Source organism: Gymnodraco acuticeps, unplaced genomic scaffold, assembly GCF_902827175.1.
Source record: "Gymnodraco acuticeps unplaced genomic scaffold, fGymAcu1.1, whole genome shotgun sequence".
NCBI lineage: Eukaryota > Metazoa > Chordata > Actinopteri > Perciformes > Bathydraconidae > Gymnodraco > Gymnodraco acuticeps.
This window is the reverse complement of record NW_022991284.1, coordinates 1-16,236: the sequence shown is the minus strand read 5'-3', so window position 1 is coordinate 16,236 and position 16,236 is coordinate 1. Positions and strand designations below refer to the sequence as shown.

Below are 16,236 nucleotides of genomic sequence, written 5' to 3'. Positions count from 1 at the left end.
TCAGTCTCACGACGGTATTGGGACGTTTATTTACCGCGATATTCGGTATATCGTTACATCCCTACAATGACCACAAAGACACACAATGACCACAAAGACACACACAATGACCACAAAGACACACACAATGACCACAAAGACACACAATGACGTAGACAGGACACAAAACAACCACAAAGACACACAATGACCACAAAGACACACACAATGACCACAAAGACACACAATGACCACAAAGACACACAATGACCACAAAGACTGGGAGGTCCTTCACAAAGGTTGACCAATAAGGGACAAGAAGGCTCGCTATAAAGGTGCGAGTACAACGTTTGTTCAACAGTACGATCCCGGGTCTGCTCGGACTTTGTTTTTGTCGTTGATGAAGTAAAGTTCTTTTTGCAACAAACTCTGACTGCCTCCAGCGATTTCTTCAGAACCCATTAGAATTGTATAATCACGAAGAAAGTTAATAAGTTATAATGTTGAGAAGGAGGTCCGGACTTTTTCGACTAGCCTAGTCCGAGATTCTCCTCCGACATAACCACAGAATATAAAAGACTTTCATTCAAACAATCATTGCTTGAGGGATTGCTTTAAAACCCTTATACTGCCTGTCAGTACTGTTGGAGCACTGAGGACGGTGGTCTGAAGCCCACCTCGGCTCCGCGCGTCCCTTGATGAGCTGGTCAAATTGTAAAAGAAGGAATTCGAAACACCAGGATAAACAATAATCTGTTTTAATGGTAAACAAACAATACAAAATAAGGAGTACGCCTGCTCTGGTCCTAGTGCTGGGAGATCTTACTATCTTGGCAGCAGGAGGAAAAAGAGGCCGGACACCAAGACACAACAGGGCTACATGCAATCCCAACGGGAGGAGTTGTGTCTGATGCTCCCCCCACAGCGGCCATCCATTGGGAGATACAAAAACGATGGGCTGTCGCAGCGAATCAGCGCGAGCCAGCCGAGGTGACCCGGAAACAAGAGTCTCTTAAGTTTGAGGCAAAACAAACACATCTGGTGTTCGTTGTCTCGCATTCCTGCAGCCTGCACACACACACACATTTTCTGCATAGACTTCCCTCTCTCCGGCCCCCTCCCCCATCAGTTCAATACACACAGCTCCACACACCCTTGGAATTTTTAAGATATGTCTAAGATATAGTTGTTTATAGTTGGCTAATACATGTAAGTTACTTTAATATCAATAATAACGAAGAAAATATTCCTACAGCAATGCGAGAAATAGTAAAACTTTACAGAAAACATATATAAAGAACTCTTTGACAGAACGCACACTCATTTCCCTAAGCATGTTTAACGCACACTCATTTTACTCTGCTGCCTTCCAGATGTTTGCCACGCTGTGTCCAAATAAGGATATCTCATCTCTCACATCTCCACTACTCTTAATACAAACGTTTCACTTCTCATATTTCCAGCTTCTTGTTATACAGACTGCTACTATTTAATACAAAGTAATTAAGTACACACACATATTTAAGCAAACTCACGTCTGGACACTAGGAACACAGGTTACTTCAATAATCAATAATACACACTAAATTACATCTCCTAATAAATGCGTCATGTGTTAATAAATCACACAGTGATCCACCAAATGAAAGATTCACCAGATTCCTTTCTCCATCCATTCCTTGTAAAATAATAATTTTATTAATTAGAATATATCTATTGTTCCAAATTGGAGTAGTATGTGTTGTAAAGTTATGTTTGTCTATGAGTTTCAAGTATAGGAGAGCTTGCTGATGAAAAGCAGATAACTTGAATGGCAATGGTGAATCTGGAAGTTGGCTAGAGAGGACGCTGGCGTGTTTTTCGCCGCTCTTCTTGCCAACGATTATTCCTCGTGTCTCTCACTCCCTGCCGTCAGTTCTTTTTCACAGACACAGAGAAAAGATAGTTCTGCTCTGGTTTTGTGTTTCTGCGGTCTCCGTTGCTCAGCCGATTATGTGTGGCTGCTGTTTAGCTCCTAGCCTCTGCCGTCCTGCCGTTAGCAACACGAGCTCACCGTCGTGCTCTGCTCTCCGTGGAATCCCCGCTCCTGAATACCCCGACTGGGCTCCTCTCTGCCCCGCTGCCTGGACCATCCACGACCCCTCCCTCAGTCCTGCCATCTCAACTGGGCTGTTTTCCATCCAGCTGCTGAGGCTCGAGGTCCGGTTTCTACAGGCTAATGGTGCTAGCTGCTGGAAGGCTCGCTGTTCTTCCCACATGACCCACCCCGCAACCTGAGGTCTTCAGACTTTTATTTATTTAGTATTTAACCTTTATTTAACCAGATAAAAGCATTGAGATAAAATCTCATCTCAAAGCTGACCTGGCCAAGAAGGCAGCAACGTGACACAGAACACAGACATGTAAAATACAGAGAACACAGCTAAGAAAACAAAAGAGGAGAAGCAGTCTCTACATTGAGCCCATCAGGACAGAAAGGCGCTGCTTATCACAGCCAGAGCAGCTGGAGGGAAGGAGCTCAGACAACTTCAACTTAAAACATGCTATTGAGACAAGTGTCCTCAGTTTGAGGCGTGAAAGTGGGTCATTTTTTTAATGTGGTGCCTTTGGTGTCCCCAGTACAAAATATGTTGTTTTTTGTCTAAATCTGGACAAATACTAATTACATTTTGTTTTTAATGTGTGTTAAATTGTTAATTTATTATTAATACAATGATATGCACATCTAAGTTTTTTTTTCATTTTAAAAGCATTGGTTAAAGGGATATCGAGGAGTTTTTCCATGTCCCCACTGCTGGTCATTCAACTTAGATCTAAAATATAGCTATTAAAAACAAAATTAATTTATAAATATGTTATTATTATTTTATTTAACTTGTCAAAATCTATCTAATCAAATAATGTTTTTATTCAAATTGTAAAAAAAATATATATAAAAATAAGGTTTAATGTTTGTCCCCGAGGGTCGCTGTCCACCCTGTTGAGCTGTGTATCTGTCCCTTTAAGAAAAATACATATTTCTCAGTGACATCACACCTATGAAATTAAATGACACCAGAGGCGGGAAATTCAACTGAGGTAAGCTGTGTGGGTTTCTACTGCTCTTACAACTGATTTGGATGTTTCTGTCAATTTTGTTTGATGTGTTTGAACATAACATGTCCAACCTGTTAGGCCTAAGTATGAAGGATATTAATCGAATTCTATTATTTTAAAAAGTTCCTTTAAAAAGTGATTGATTCCTCATAAAGTATCCAAGGTCATGCTAGCAAATATGCTAACACAGGCAGGGTAAAGGCTAACTTTTGCTCAAAATGTCCACCCTGTTAGTGTCCACCCTGTTAGGCTTATTCAACTAACAGGGTGGACAACATCCTAACAGGGTGGACATGTAAGTATTGTTTACTTATTACAACATTTGTTAATATTATATTAATATTATATTATTTATTGTTATATTATTATATTACTATTATAACATTATAATAATGTTTTTATAATATAATAAATGATCACCACCATTAGATCTATATGCACAACACAAACTGCTGCAAAAAATCCTAGGGAAACACTGATGGGTATATTATCTAGTATATTATGTACACAAGGATTATAGGTATAGTACTTAAAGTAATGGCATGCATTTGTATAGGAATGGCAGTCATTTGCATTCAGGGCTCTTGGATTCTCCAAGAAGAGGGGGATGTTGGACAGGGATGCAGACCTTAATACTTTTCAGAGGAAGAAGAGTTCAAGCAGTCTAGAAAGTAAAGCCAGTATCCATACCTTCTTTCTTCGTGATGACGTTAGTCGTATGACAACTGGGCGCAAGCAGACCATCACAGTGAGGAAGAAGAAGATGCAGAAGCGACTGCTTTCTGACACACTCAAGAACCTTCACAGGAAATTTGGATCCGAAAACTCAGACAACGTGTCATACTGTCTTTTTTGTGCATGTCGGCTATTTTGGGTCGTGGCCCCTACTGATGCTGATCGGGCCACGTGCCAGTGTAAAACCCATGAAAACCTCCAGTTCATGGCTGACACCCTCTACAGCCATGGGATTGTCGTCTCCAATAATATTGAGGAGATGGTTGACCGCACTGTCTGTGCCACAGAAATGAAAGCTTGCGCCTATGGTGATTGTGTAGAGTGCCGCCTCACCACTCACCCAACCCTGAAATCAGCCACAGAGGAAATTGTACAAGTTGTACAATGGTCTACTGAAAGGACAGGTGAGGAAGAGAGGGAGACCATTACGCTTAAAAACGAGGTCCAGAGCACTGAATCAGACCTGGTCAGCAAATTTCAAGAGAATCTATTCAAATTCCGTAAGCACCTTTTTAACATCAGGTGGCAATACAGTGCTTACAGACAGCTACGGGAAAGCCTCCAAGCCAACGAGTGCTTAATCCACATCGATTTCAGCGAAAATTACTCTTGCAAATATCACAACGAGATCCAGTCTGTGCATTTTGGAGGGTCCCATCAACAGGCAACGCTGCACACTGGTGTACTGTACACCACTGAACAGACACCACTGTCATTCTGTTCAATCTCATCCTCACGACGACATGACCCACCAGCGATCTGGGCCCACCTGGAGCCTGTCCTGGAGATGGTGAAGACCAAGTGTCCAAAGGTGGAAAGGCTTCACTTCTACAGTGATGGCCCGGCAACCCAGTACAAGCAAAAGGGAAACTTTTACTTTCTCTCCACTGAGCCATTCAGGCTTGGTTTCAAAGAACTGACCTGGAATTTCTTTGAGGCCAGCCATGGCAAAGGAGCTCCAGATGGCATCGGAGGGACATTGAAGCGGTCAGCGGACCGAATTGTGCGCTTGGGGGAAGATGTTCCAGATGCCATCACTCTTTTCAAAAAACTCAAGAGACTGGAATCAACAGTGGAGCTCTTCTTTGTCAGTGAAGAGGAAGTTGAAGCAAAAACAGAGGTAAAGATGCCCCGCACCCCTGCAAAAACATTCACAGTAGTCAAGTATTTTGAGGCCCTCTCAGTGTGCGAAAAAGTACACGTCCCACCGTCCGGGACGTGTTATTTACAATATCGGACAAGTAGATCTTTCAATTGACTTGTCCGGCGGACAAGTGACGTTTTTCGGCCTGATTTATTGACAAATTATTGATACATTCAGTTTACAAAAGGCAGAACTCAATCGCAAATTGTACGTGTCCGCCATTGTTCGTTTAGATTCTGCTTGTCGATTCCTAAGGAAATGCATCTCGCCGCTTTCTGTACAGTTAGACGGGGCGGGGCGGGAAGTGTAGCACAGTGGCAGGGTTGGGAAGCAAAACACGGTTCCGATTAGGAACAAATATCAATTGTCCGGTACCGGGATTAATAAGAGTTGTGAGGACAGGAGGCAAGGCCGAGCCCCGCGGACTGCAGCTCTCTCTATGCTCCGTATCAGCTGATCGCTGCACGGTGCAGCTCAGCGTCTCTCTCTCTTTCTACACACAGCGGATCCGCTGCCCGATTAACAGCCTCATCTTTGTCAAACTTTCTTATGTTCTTTCTCTAACGCATAATGAAGGTTATTAAGCGTTTTAACTCCTATGTTGTTAATATTGACCACCATTTCCTTTTATGAAGTAAAGCAACCTCCCTGTCTGTGTCCTCGCGCTGTCCTCACATCCCCGGACCCCCAGACTCAGAGGAGCACAGGGATGTCAGCAGAGACGTGCACACATAGACTCTAGGTAGTGCTTGAGCACCTGCCCGTTTTGCCCTCTGGACAGCAATGTGCCCTTTTGAAAGTTCGTTTTTTACAGTTTAAAAAAAAAATTACAGTGTACTGTATGTGGCTCATGGTAACATCGATCAATTCTGGATTAAAAGCTTCTAATATATACAACAATGCCCCAAATGCGCGTTGTAATTTTGTCAGACATCCCCACGCGTGCCCCGCGGCACTCCCGTACTCCTGGCTGCAGCCCCTCCCTTCCCTGCTCTCAACGTGAGCGCGCAGAGCTGACAGTCAGTCTAGTGATGGGAATTCCGGCTCTTCTTGGTGAGCCGGATCATTTGGCTCGGCTCACCAAGAAGAGCCGGCTCTTTCGGCTCCCAAACGGCTCTTCAGTTTACCACTTATTATACCTTTTAATTAAATCAAATGTAGCCCTGTTTTGACTAATGATTTATATTTGTACACATATATCACTTAAATTATTCAATACATCCTTTGTACTGAAGTATTCAAAAGTAAAAATTACAAGTTTAATATAAATGATTTGCTGTGGCCAATTGTTTTCATTGCATTTACAGACCCGTGCAAATCTCTGATACCACCCAATGAATGCATTGACTTGCTTGTAGAACCACACTACACAAAACAGATAGCAACACCTATAAAAACTATTTAAAAAAAGGGGCTACTGTATCGACCTATATAAAGTATATAAATATAGGTTTTTTTTCAAAATACCAAAAAGATCCTGTATTTTAGCCATGCCTCATTTCGCTCTATTTGCTCCATCCAGCGCTGTTTTTGCAGGGGCTGATTCTGTGAGCTGCAGCTGACCACGCCCCCCTGCAGGAGAGGGGAGCGTGCTCTGAGATCAGCTGCTGGGCGGTCTGTAGAGGGGGAGGAAAAGAGATCTCCGTCCTCCGTGTTTTATTCTTATAGAAGTAAGAAGAGAAGTAACGGGGCAGAAACCCTCCTTGTTACGCAGCGGTCCAGACATAGACATCAAACGGCGACACATATTCAGTGTGCAGTTCCTCTGGCATTAGGGCAGGGATATCTAGATACTTCCCAAGGTCTGACATCATGAAGTGTGCTACTGTTAAAGCAAGCAACGATGTTTTCAAATCTGTAATCAAAAACACTATCGAAGCAGTTCCTGCCGTTGCTACGTTAGTTCAAACAGTAACAACGGACTACTTTTCTTAGCGGATGCATGTCAATTTAAATCAATACATATAACTATTTTTTAAGTCAATAAAATCATTTTCTAAATCCATAAAAGCATTTCCATTACTATTGGGAGTCATGTCGTTACTTTGTTGAGAATGTGGCCATGTAATAAGTGGGATAATGTGCACATTGCAAATGTGCCTTCATGCCGATCTAGATCCCTCCGCAAAAATGGCTCGTTCGCGGGCGAGAGCCGGCTCCCGTCGTTCACTTAAAAGAGCCGGCTCTTTGCGCCGGCTCGTTCGCGACCGACACATCACTAAGTCAGTCACTCAGTCAGACAGGCCACGGCGGGTGTGTGGTGCAGCAGCACGCAGCAACACGATTAAAAGTGCCCTAGTGACGACCAAGTCAGTAACCAACAGGTAACAAATACAACGAGTGTATTGTTTAATCCCCTAAATCAGATGCCAAACTAAACTATACAGGGTTCGTACCGTACGGTCATTCAAAACCTGGAAAAGTCATGGAAATTCAAAATGCAAATTCCAGGCCCTGGAAAAGTTATGGAAAACAATATTTTTCCCAAAGTTTTGGAAAAGTCATGGAAATGTAACTAAAGTTGCGTCAAATATAATTTACATTTTATCTAATCGCCGAAATAATCTGCGGTCGCGAGCTGTTATGTGCGCATGGTGTTATTTTTTAATATATGAAGCGCGAGCTGTGTGCTCGAGTCTTCTTGCCTGTCGGGCCGGCTGAACTCTGCTGCTCCGGGATGGGGGTCAGCTACATTATCTACGGTGCGTTCGTTAACTGTGCGGAGTCACTGTGGCACAGACTGCACCGCTGGTGAACAGCTGTTAGTAGTAGAAGTACTCAGATCTTGTACTTGAGTAAAAGTAGAAGTATTCAGATCTTGTACTTTAGTAGAAATACTCAGATCTTGTACTTAATAAAAGTAGAAGTACTCAGATCTTGTACTTGAGTAAAAGTAGAAGTACCACAGTGTAGGAATACTCTGTTACAGTAAAAATCCTGCATTCAAAATGTTCCTCAAGTGAAAGTAGAAAAGTATTATAAAAATACTAAGAGGCATGAAAATACATTTTCAAAATGCTCAACAGTGCTGCCAAAATTATAAACTGACTGCTACACAATTAAAATAAATGCTTTTATATATTTCTATTAGATGTGACTCTTTGGCGTTTCTGTTATTATTACCTGCTGCTTTAGTTGTTCTGACTGCTAAAATCCTGTTATTCCTCATTTTAAAGCCGATATTCCGTGGGGTCGGGGGCTCGGATCCTTGTCACCTTTTTCATACCTGATGAGTTTGCATCCCTGACTACAGTTGCTTCAGCGTGTAGAAGCTAGTAAGCCTACTATTTGATTTGTTTTAGATAGGCATCTGCATCAGACAGCATATGGTTATTGAAATAAATATATATGCAATTACGACATACAAGATGTGCCTTTAATAAATCTCACACTACTAAGGCAGCCGGCGGTTCCATCAGAGGCGTCAATCTCGGGGGGGGGGGGGGGGGGGGGGGGGGGTTTCATCCCCCCTAGCTTCAGATTGGACCCCCCTAAGTCATTTAGAATAATAAAAATAAATGTTAAAATAATAAAAATGTTGATAATAAATCAGTAAAATCAGGTAAAAATAAGAATTAAATAACATAACCCTAACCCCGAAATAAAGTAACCAAAAACCAAAAAGAAACGTAACAAAATCCGCCATTATCCGGCAAATTTTTGCGCACAATTTCGGAGTGCACAATTTCGGCGCGACCGCCACAACGACTCAGAAGGTGCCCCTTTTTTTTCTCTTGAGCACCTGCCCCTATAAATGTCTGTGCATGCCACTGGATGTCAGTATTGTTTATGAAGCAGGGTATAGAAGGTACATTATTGAAATGAAAATACTATTTATTTACTTTTACAAACAGTGAGCAGCTGGGCAGCTGCAGCATGTGTATTGCAGGACATGTGTAAGCGTATTTGAGTTGTAGAAAAGCGCTAGGCCTATAGGCTATACATCTAATGTGTCATTATTATTATTATTATTAGGTTATGTCCTATGTGTTGGACATGTGTGGTTGGACTTTGTCTCACAGGCAGGTTGCAGTGTAACATCAGAGGAGACTGGGCCAATTGTACATTCTCAAACTGCACCAGAACTAACTAAACAATGCAGAGATTATTTTTATATAATTGTATTCAATAACCGTAAGAAATTCAACAGTATGAAGTGATTTGTAAATAGGAATACAGATTTGACTTAATCTTTTCATAAATATATTTTTCTCCCAGTTTGACTTATTTTGACCCTCTCAAAGAACCGGAATTGAGAACCGAAAATAACCGGAATCAAAAAGCAGAACCAGAATCGTTCAAATCCAAACGATACCCAACCCTTTGTGTGATGCAGTAAAATCTCACCGCTCACTTACGTTAGCGGTGTCGTAAAAACCGTGGGAAAATGTAAAATACGATGACGAAGAAGAAGATTCCAGTGGCCCCAATTTTTGTCCATTCTGGACAAGTGAAAAATGTATTCGGACAAGTACATTACCAAACTCACTTGTCCATGGACAAGTACTCTCTAAAAACTTTTTCTCACACTGCCTCTATACGTTGATAGTTATTGTTATTGGCCAAATATTTTGAATATTATATCTCATACTACTGTATATCCTCTCTTTTCACCTCAGGTCCCTGCTCTGACACCTATTAAGGGCACAATGAGGATGCACCAGGTGATCAGCGTCTTACCTGGGCATATCAAGTACAGGGACATCAGTTGTTTCTGTCAGAGGCAGGATGGTCCACTGGATTGTGCCTGCTTCGACCTGAAAGTAGCTACTGTGAATGGAGTTCCTGTGACCCCCCCAAATCAGAATGAAGAGACCCCATGGCGACCAGCGGCAGTTGACAGCACACACATTGGAGGGTGGTGCGTCATTAAGTATGACGATGATGTGTACCCTGGCATCATCATGGACGTGGAGGGCGATAGCATTCAAGTGAAGTGCATGCATAGAAATGGAGTAAACAAATACTTATGGCCAAGACCACGTGAAGATGTCAGCTGGTATGCAGAGGAACAACTTATCTGTCTTATACCAGAGCCAAAGGCACTCAACAAGCGCTCAGAGCGTCCAACTTGAGAAGCTTACATGGAAGTACCTAGAAAATAACTTTATGTAAACTAAAAATGTACTCGAAGTTATGCACGATGATCAGAGCTCTTGGTTAAGGTGTTCAGGCTACCAAACCCAGTGGTGTTCCACAAGCCACTGGTGGTGGCAAAAAACGAGCATGATTATAGTTGGCCTCAGCAAAGTGCCTCATAAAGCCTTTGCCTACCTGTTTGAGCCCTCCAAGTTTTGGTGTTGGCCTTTCTTTTTCCGTGATTTTTTTTATTAGAAATTCTGCTGAATAAATGAATTATGAAGCAAATTACTGTCTTCTTCATTAGCTGCCATTTTCCTCAGTCTCCAACGTAGGGCAATAGCCTACTGTACGTGCCCCACAGCAGGAAAATATTATGACATCACACAGACTTGCTCACAGGTCCTAGGGGCGTACCAAAGACCCCAAATCAAATTCTGATATATTTTTTTAATTCTGTTAATATTTGTTGCTACTCTAAAGTACACATTCTATAAGAAAACCCTGCAACCACAGACACAGCAGACCTTTGGGACGGAGATAGCCTTATGAAGAAGCAAAGGCAGATACACAAAGTTGCAGCTCCAGCTCCAAATAGTGGGTATATCAAACCAAAACGATTTGATATATTCAAACAATTTTAATAATTTAATATAAAAGATTGTTTTAACAATAGAATTAATACTGTAATATTTTAACCAAAAATTACACTTTAAAATGATAGGGCCTGGAGAGAAGGTCCTGAAGGCCCTGGCGGACTTCCACTGGTGTCCACCCTGTTAGACGTATGTCCACCCTGTTATGTTGGTAGTTTTCTAGCATAGTTTAATGAAAATATCAAATATCAAGTGTATATTTGTACTTTTATAAAGAAATGAGAGAGGTTGATTATATATTCTAGAAACTTTTAGTAATACTTATTGTATTTAAGTTTTCTCATGGAAAACAGTGGAAAAATATGCCACGTTGTCATAATCTACACTTGTTTTTCTCAATATATACTACTTAAAACTAATTAGGTATGAAATATATATCTAATTAGAGTTAGGGACATACAACTCTTGTTAAAAAGTCACTTTAATTGTAAGAATGCACTGAAAACTCATTTAAGTAGTTATGTGTATGTCCTTAACAGGGTGGACATATCCCGGGTGTCACGTGTTGTTAATATATCTATATATATAAAGATTTAGGTGCCTGAGCTTGACCAAAATGTTTTTTAGCAAATTAGATATGTCCTTTATAGAATAGAACATTAAAAAGTAGGTAAATCAACTATTTATTTCACCCAACTTGTGAAGTCCAAATGGCACCCTATAAAAAAAATGACCCGGGTAACACTTTATTTTGATAGTCCATAGTTAACACTCTACAAGTCATCAGTTGACCTTCAACAACACTGTTTCAACAGACAAGTGACACGCCTTTCACTGCCAGTAGAATATAAGCTGCATCTCAAGGGTTGATCTATAGATTTGACAAAAAGTGTCTGTTGACTGTCAACAGGTTATTAACCGATATTCAACCTTTCTATCTGTAGATTATGTCAACATCTTCAAAATGGACAAACTACTCAAAATCAATCTGTCAGTTGAAAGTCAACAGGTCATGTCTTCTTTGTAACCCCACCTCATGCTCAGAGATTCATATAAAGTGGCACATGGGTCCTAGAATAAAAGGAACAGACGATTATTTTAACTTTTATCTTGATAAGTGAGAGCGCAGGCCAGTCTACGAACGCAGGGCACGTGTCTGTCCAAAGGTTCCCTGATGGAGTCCATACTGTTTTAAAATATCACTGAGTGGTGACATGCTGCATCGTTCACATCTCCATCCCATCTGTGAGACAAAATAAATGGGTACGTTGACCTGATGCTCATTACGTTAGTATGTAAAAATAACACGTCTTGAATTAACCTCTGAAACAACTAGTCTGACAGACTCAAGGGCTGACCTGAAGTGGACCTGATAGTCTGACACACTCGAGGGCTGACCTGAAGTGGACCTGATAGTCTGACAGACTCAAGGGCTGACCTGAAGTGGACCTGATAGTCTGACAGACTCGAGGGCTGACCTGAAGTGGACCTGATAGTCTGACACACTCAAGGGCTGACCTGAAGTGGACCTGATAGTCTGACACACTCAAGGGCTGACCTGAAGTGGACCTGATAGTCTGACACACTCGAGGGCTGACCTGAAGTGGACCTGATAGTCTGACTCACTCGAGGGCTGACCTGAAGTGGACCTGATAGTCTGACACACTCAAGGGCTGACCTGAAGTGGACCTGATAGTCTGACAGACTCGAGGGCTGACCTGAAGTGGACCTGATAGTCTGACACACTCGGGGGCTGACCTGAAGTGGACCTGATAGTCTGACACACTCGAGGGCTGACCTGAAGTGGACCTGATAGTCTGACACACTCGGGGGCTGACCTGAAGTGGACCTGATAGTCTGTCTCACTCGAGGGCTGACCTGAAGTGGGACCTGATAGTCTGACACACTCGGGGGCTGACCTGAAGTGGACCTGATAGTCTGACACACTCGAGGGCTGACCTGAAGTGGACCTGATAGTCTGACACACTCGAGGGCTGACCTGAAGTGGACCTGATAGTCTGACTCACTCGAGGGCTGACCTGAAGTGGACCTGATAGTCTGACACACTCGAGGGCTGACCTGAAGTGGACCTGATAGTCTGACAGACTCGAGGGCTGACCTGAAGTGGACCTGATAGTCTGACAGACTCGAGGGCTGACCTGAAGTGGACCTGATAGTCTGACAGACTCGAGGGCTAACCTGAAGTGGACCTGATAGTCTGACACACTCAAGGGCTGACCTGAAGTGGACCTGATAGTCTGACTCACTCGAGGGCTGACCTGAAGTGGACCTGATAGTCTGACAGACTCGAGGGCTGACCTGAAGTGGACCTGATAGTCTGACACACTCAAGGGCTGACCTGAAGTGGACCTGATAGTCTGACAGACTCAAGGGCTGACCTGAAGTGGACCTGATAGTCTGACAGACTCGAGGGCTGACCTGAAGTGGACCTGATAGTCTGACTCACTCGAGGGCTGACCTGAAGTGGACCTGATAGTCTGTCTCACTCAAGGGCTGACCTGAAGTGGACCTGATAGTCTGACAGACTCGAGGGCTGACCTGAAGTGGACCTGATAGTCTGACTCACTCGAGGGCTGACCTGAAGTGGACCTGATAGTCTGACAGACTCGAGGGCTAACCTGAAGTGGACCTGATAGTCTGACACACTCAAGGGCTGACCTGAAGTGGACCTGATAGTCTGACTCACTCGAGGGCTAACCTGAAGTGGACCTGATAGTCTGACACACTCAAGGGCTGACCTGAAGTGGACCTGATAGTCTGACACACTCGAGGGCTGACCTGAAGTGGACCTGATAGTCTGACACACTCGAGGGCTGACCTGAAGTGGACCTGATAGTCTGACACACTCGAGGGCTGACCTGAAGTGGACCTGATAGTCTGTCTCACTCAAGGGCTGACCTGAAGTGGACCTGATAGTCTGACAGACTCGAGGGCTGACCTGAAGTGGACCTGATAGTCTGACACACTCGAGGGCTGACCTGAAGTGGACCTGATAGTCTGACACACTCGAGGGCTGACCTGAAGTGGACCTGATAGTCCTGACACACTCGAGGGCTGACCTGAAGTGGACCTGATAGTCTGACACACTCGAGGGCTGACCTGAAGTGGACCTGATAGTCTGACAGACTCGAGGGCTGACCTGAAGTGGACCTGATAGTCTGACTCACTCGAGGGCTAACCTGAAGTGGACCTGATAGTCTGACAGACTCAAGGGCTGACCTGAAGTGGACCTGATAGTCTGACACACTCGAGGGCTGACCTGAAGTGGACCTGATAGTCTGACACACTCGAGGGCTGACCTGAAGTGGACCTGATAGTCTGACACACTCGAGGGCTGACCTGAAGTGGACCTGATAGTCTGACACACTCGAGGGCTGACCTGAAGTGGACCTGATAGTCTGACACACTCGAGGGCTGACCTGAAGTGGACCTGATAGTCTGACACACTCGAGGGCTGACCTGAAGTGGACCTGATAGTCTGACACACTCGAGGGCTGACCTGAAGTGGACCTGATAGTCTGACACACTCGAGGGCTGACGTGAAGTGGACCTGATAGTCTGTCTCACTCAAGGGCTGACATGAAGTAGACCTGATAGTCTGACTCACTCGAGGGCTGACCTGAAGTGGACCTGATAGTCTGACAGACTCAAGGGCTGACCTGAAGTGGACCTGATAGTCTGACTCACTCAAGGGCTGACCTGAAGTGGACCTGATAGTCTGACAGACTCAAGGGCTGACCTGAAGTGGACCTGATAGTCTGACTCACTCAAGGGCTGACCTGAAGTGGACCTGATAGTCTGACTCACTCAAGGGCTGACCTGAAGTGGACCTGATAGTCTGACTCACTCAAGGGCTGACCTGAAGTGGACCTGATAGTCTGACACACTCGAGGGCTGAGCTGAAGTGGACCTGATAGTCTGACAGACTCAAGGGCTGACCTGAAGTGGACCTGATAGTCTGACACACTCGAGGGCTGACCTGAAGTGGACCTGATAGTCTGACTCACTCAAGGGCTGACCTGAAGTGGACCTGATAGTCTGACAGACTCAAGGGCTGACCTGAAGTGGACCTGATAGTCTGACAGACTCAAGGGCTGACCTGAAGTGGACCTGATAGTCTGACTCACTCGAGGGCTGACCTGAAGTGGACCTGATAGTCTGACACACTCGAGGGCTGACCTGAAGTGGACCTGATAGTCTGACAGACTCAAGGGCTGACCTGAAGTGGACCTGATAGTCTGACACACTCGAGGGCTGAGCTGAAGTGGACCTGATTGTCTGACAGACTCAAGGGCTGACCTGAAGTGGACCTGATAGTCTGACTCACTCAAGGGCTGACCTGAAGTGGACCTGATAGTCTGACAGACTCAAGGGCTGACCTGAAGTGGACCTGATAGTCTGACTCACTCAAGGGCTGACCTGAAGTGGACCTGATAGTCTGACACACTCGAGGGCTGACCTGAAGTGGACCTGATAGTCTGACAGACTCAAGGGCTGACCTGAAGTGGACCTGATAGTCTGACACACTCGAGGGCTGACCTGAAGTGGACCTGATAGTCTGACACACTCGAGGGCTGACCTGAAGTGGACCTGATAGTCTGACACACTCAAGGGCTGACCTGAAGTGGACCTGATAGTCTGACTCACTCATGGGCTGACCTGAAGTGGACCTGATAGTCTGACACACTCGAGGGCTGACCTGAAGTGGACCTGATAGTCTGACTCACTCGAGGGCTGAGCTGAAGTGGACCTGATAGTCTGACAGACTCAAGGGCTGACCTGAAGTGGACCTGATAGTCTGACACACTCAAGGGCTGACCTGATGTGGACCTGATAGTCTGACAGACTCGAGGGCTGACCTGAAGTGGACCTGATAGTCTGACAGACTCGAGGGCTGACCTGAAGTGGACCTGATAGTCTGACAGACTCGAGGGCTGAGCTGAAGTGGACCTGATAGTCTGACTCACTCGAGGGCTGACCTGAAGTGGACCTGATAGTCTGACACACTCGAGGGCTGACCTGAAGTGGACCTGATAGTCTGACACACTCAAGGGCTGACCTGAAGTGGACCTGATAGTCTGACACACTCAAGGGCTGACCTGAAGTGGACCTGATAGTCTGACACACTCAAGGGCTGACCTGATGTGGACCTGATAGTCTGACAGACTCGAGGGCTGACCTGAAGTGGACCTGATAGTCTGACAGACTCGAGGGCTGACCTGAAGTGGACCTGATAGTCTGACAGACTCGAGGGCTGAGCTGAAGTGGACCTGATAGTCTGACAGACTCGAGGGCTGACCTGAAGTGGACCTGATAGTCTGACTCACTCAAGGGCTGAGCTGAAGTGGACCTGATAGTCTGACAGACTCGATGGCTGAGCTGAAGTGGACCTGATAGTCTGACTCACTCGAGGGCTGACCTGAAATGGACCTGAAGTGGACCTGAAGTGGACCTGAAGTCCACAGCAGGAGGCAACATGTCTTCAAGAGGAGGTGCGACTGTTTTCTGGGGAGGCAAATCAAAGAACAAAATAGTTACATGATGAAAATGTAACAATCATTTCAGTAGAATTCATTAAAACATCTT

General features: G+C 44.5%; 1 protein-coding gene across 1 annotated transcript; it reads left to right on the top strand.

Moving 5' to 3' along the window:
* LOC117562089 lies at positions 1-10,706 on the top strand. The gene is made up of 2 exons (XM_034239866.1): positions 1-4,930; positions 9,574-10,706. Exons 1-2 carry the CDS (start codon positions 3,683-3,685, stop codon positions 10,027-10,029), a joined length of 1,704 nt encoding a protein of 567 aa, XP_034095757.1. The 5' UTR covers positions 1-3,682; the 3' UTR covers positions 10,030-10,706.
* The last annotated feature ends 5,530 nt before the right edge of the window (positions 10,707-16,236 follow it).

Bases quoted from the DNA above. Each gene is read 5' to 3' on its own strand.
- LOC117562089 (XM_034239866.1), top strand. From the start codon at position 3,683: ATGTTGGACAGGGATGCAGACCTTAATACTTTTCAGAGGAAGAAGAGT. The intron at 4,931-9,573 runs GTAAAGATGCCC...TTTTCACCTCAG, and splicing joins AAGTTGAAGCAAAAACAGAG to GTCCCTGCTCTGACACCTAT.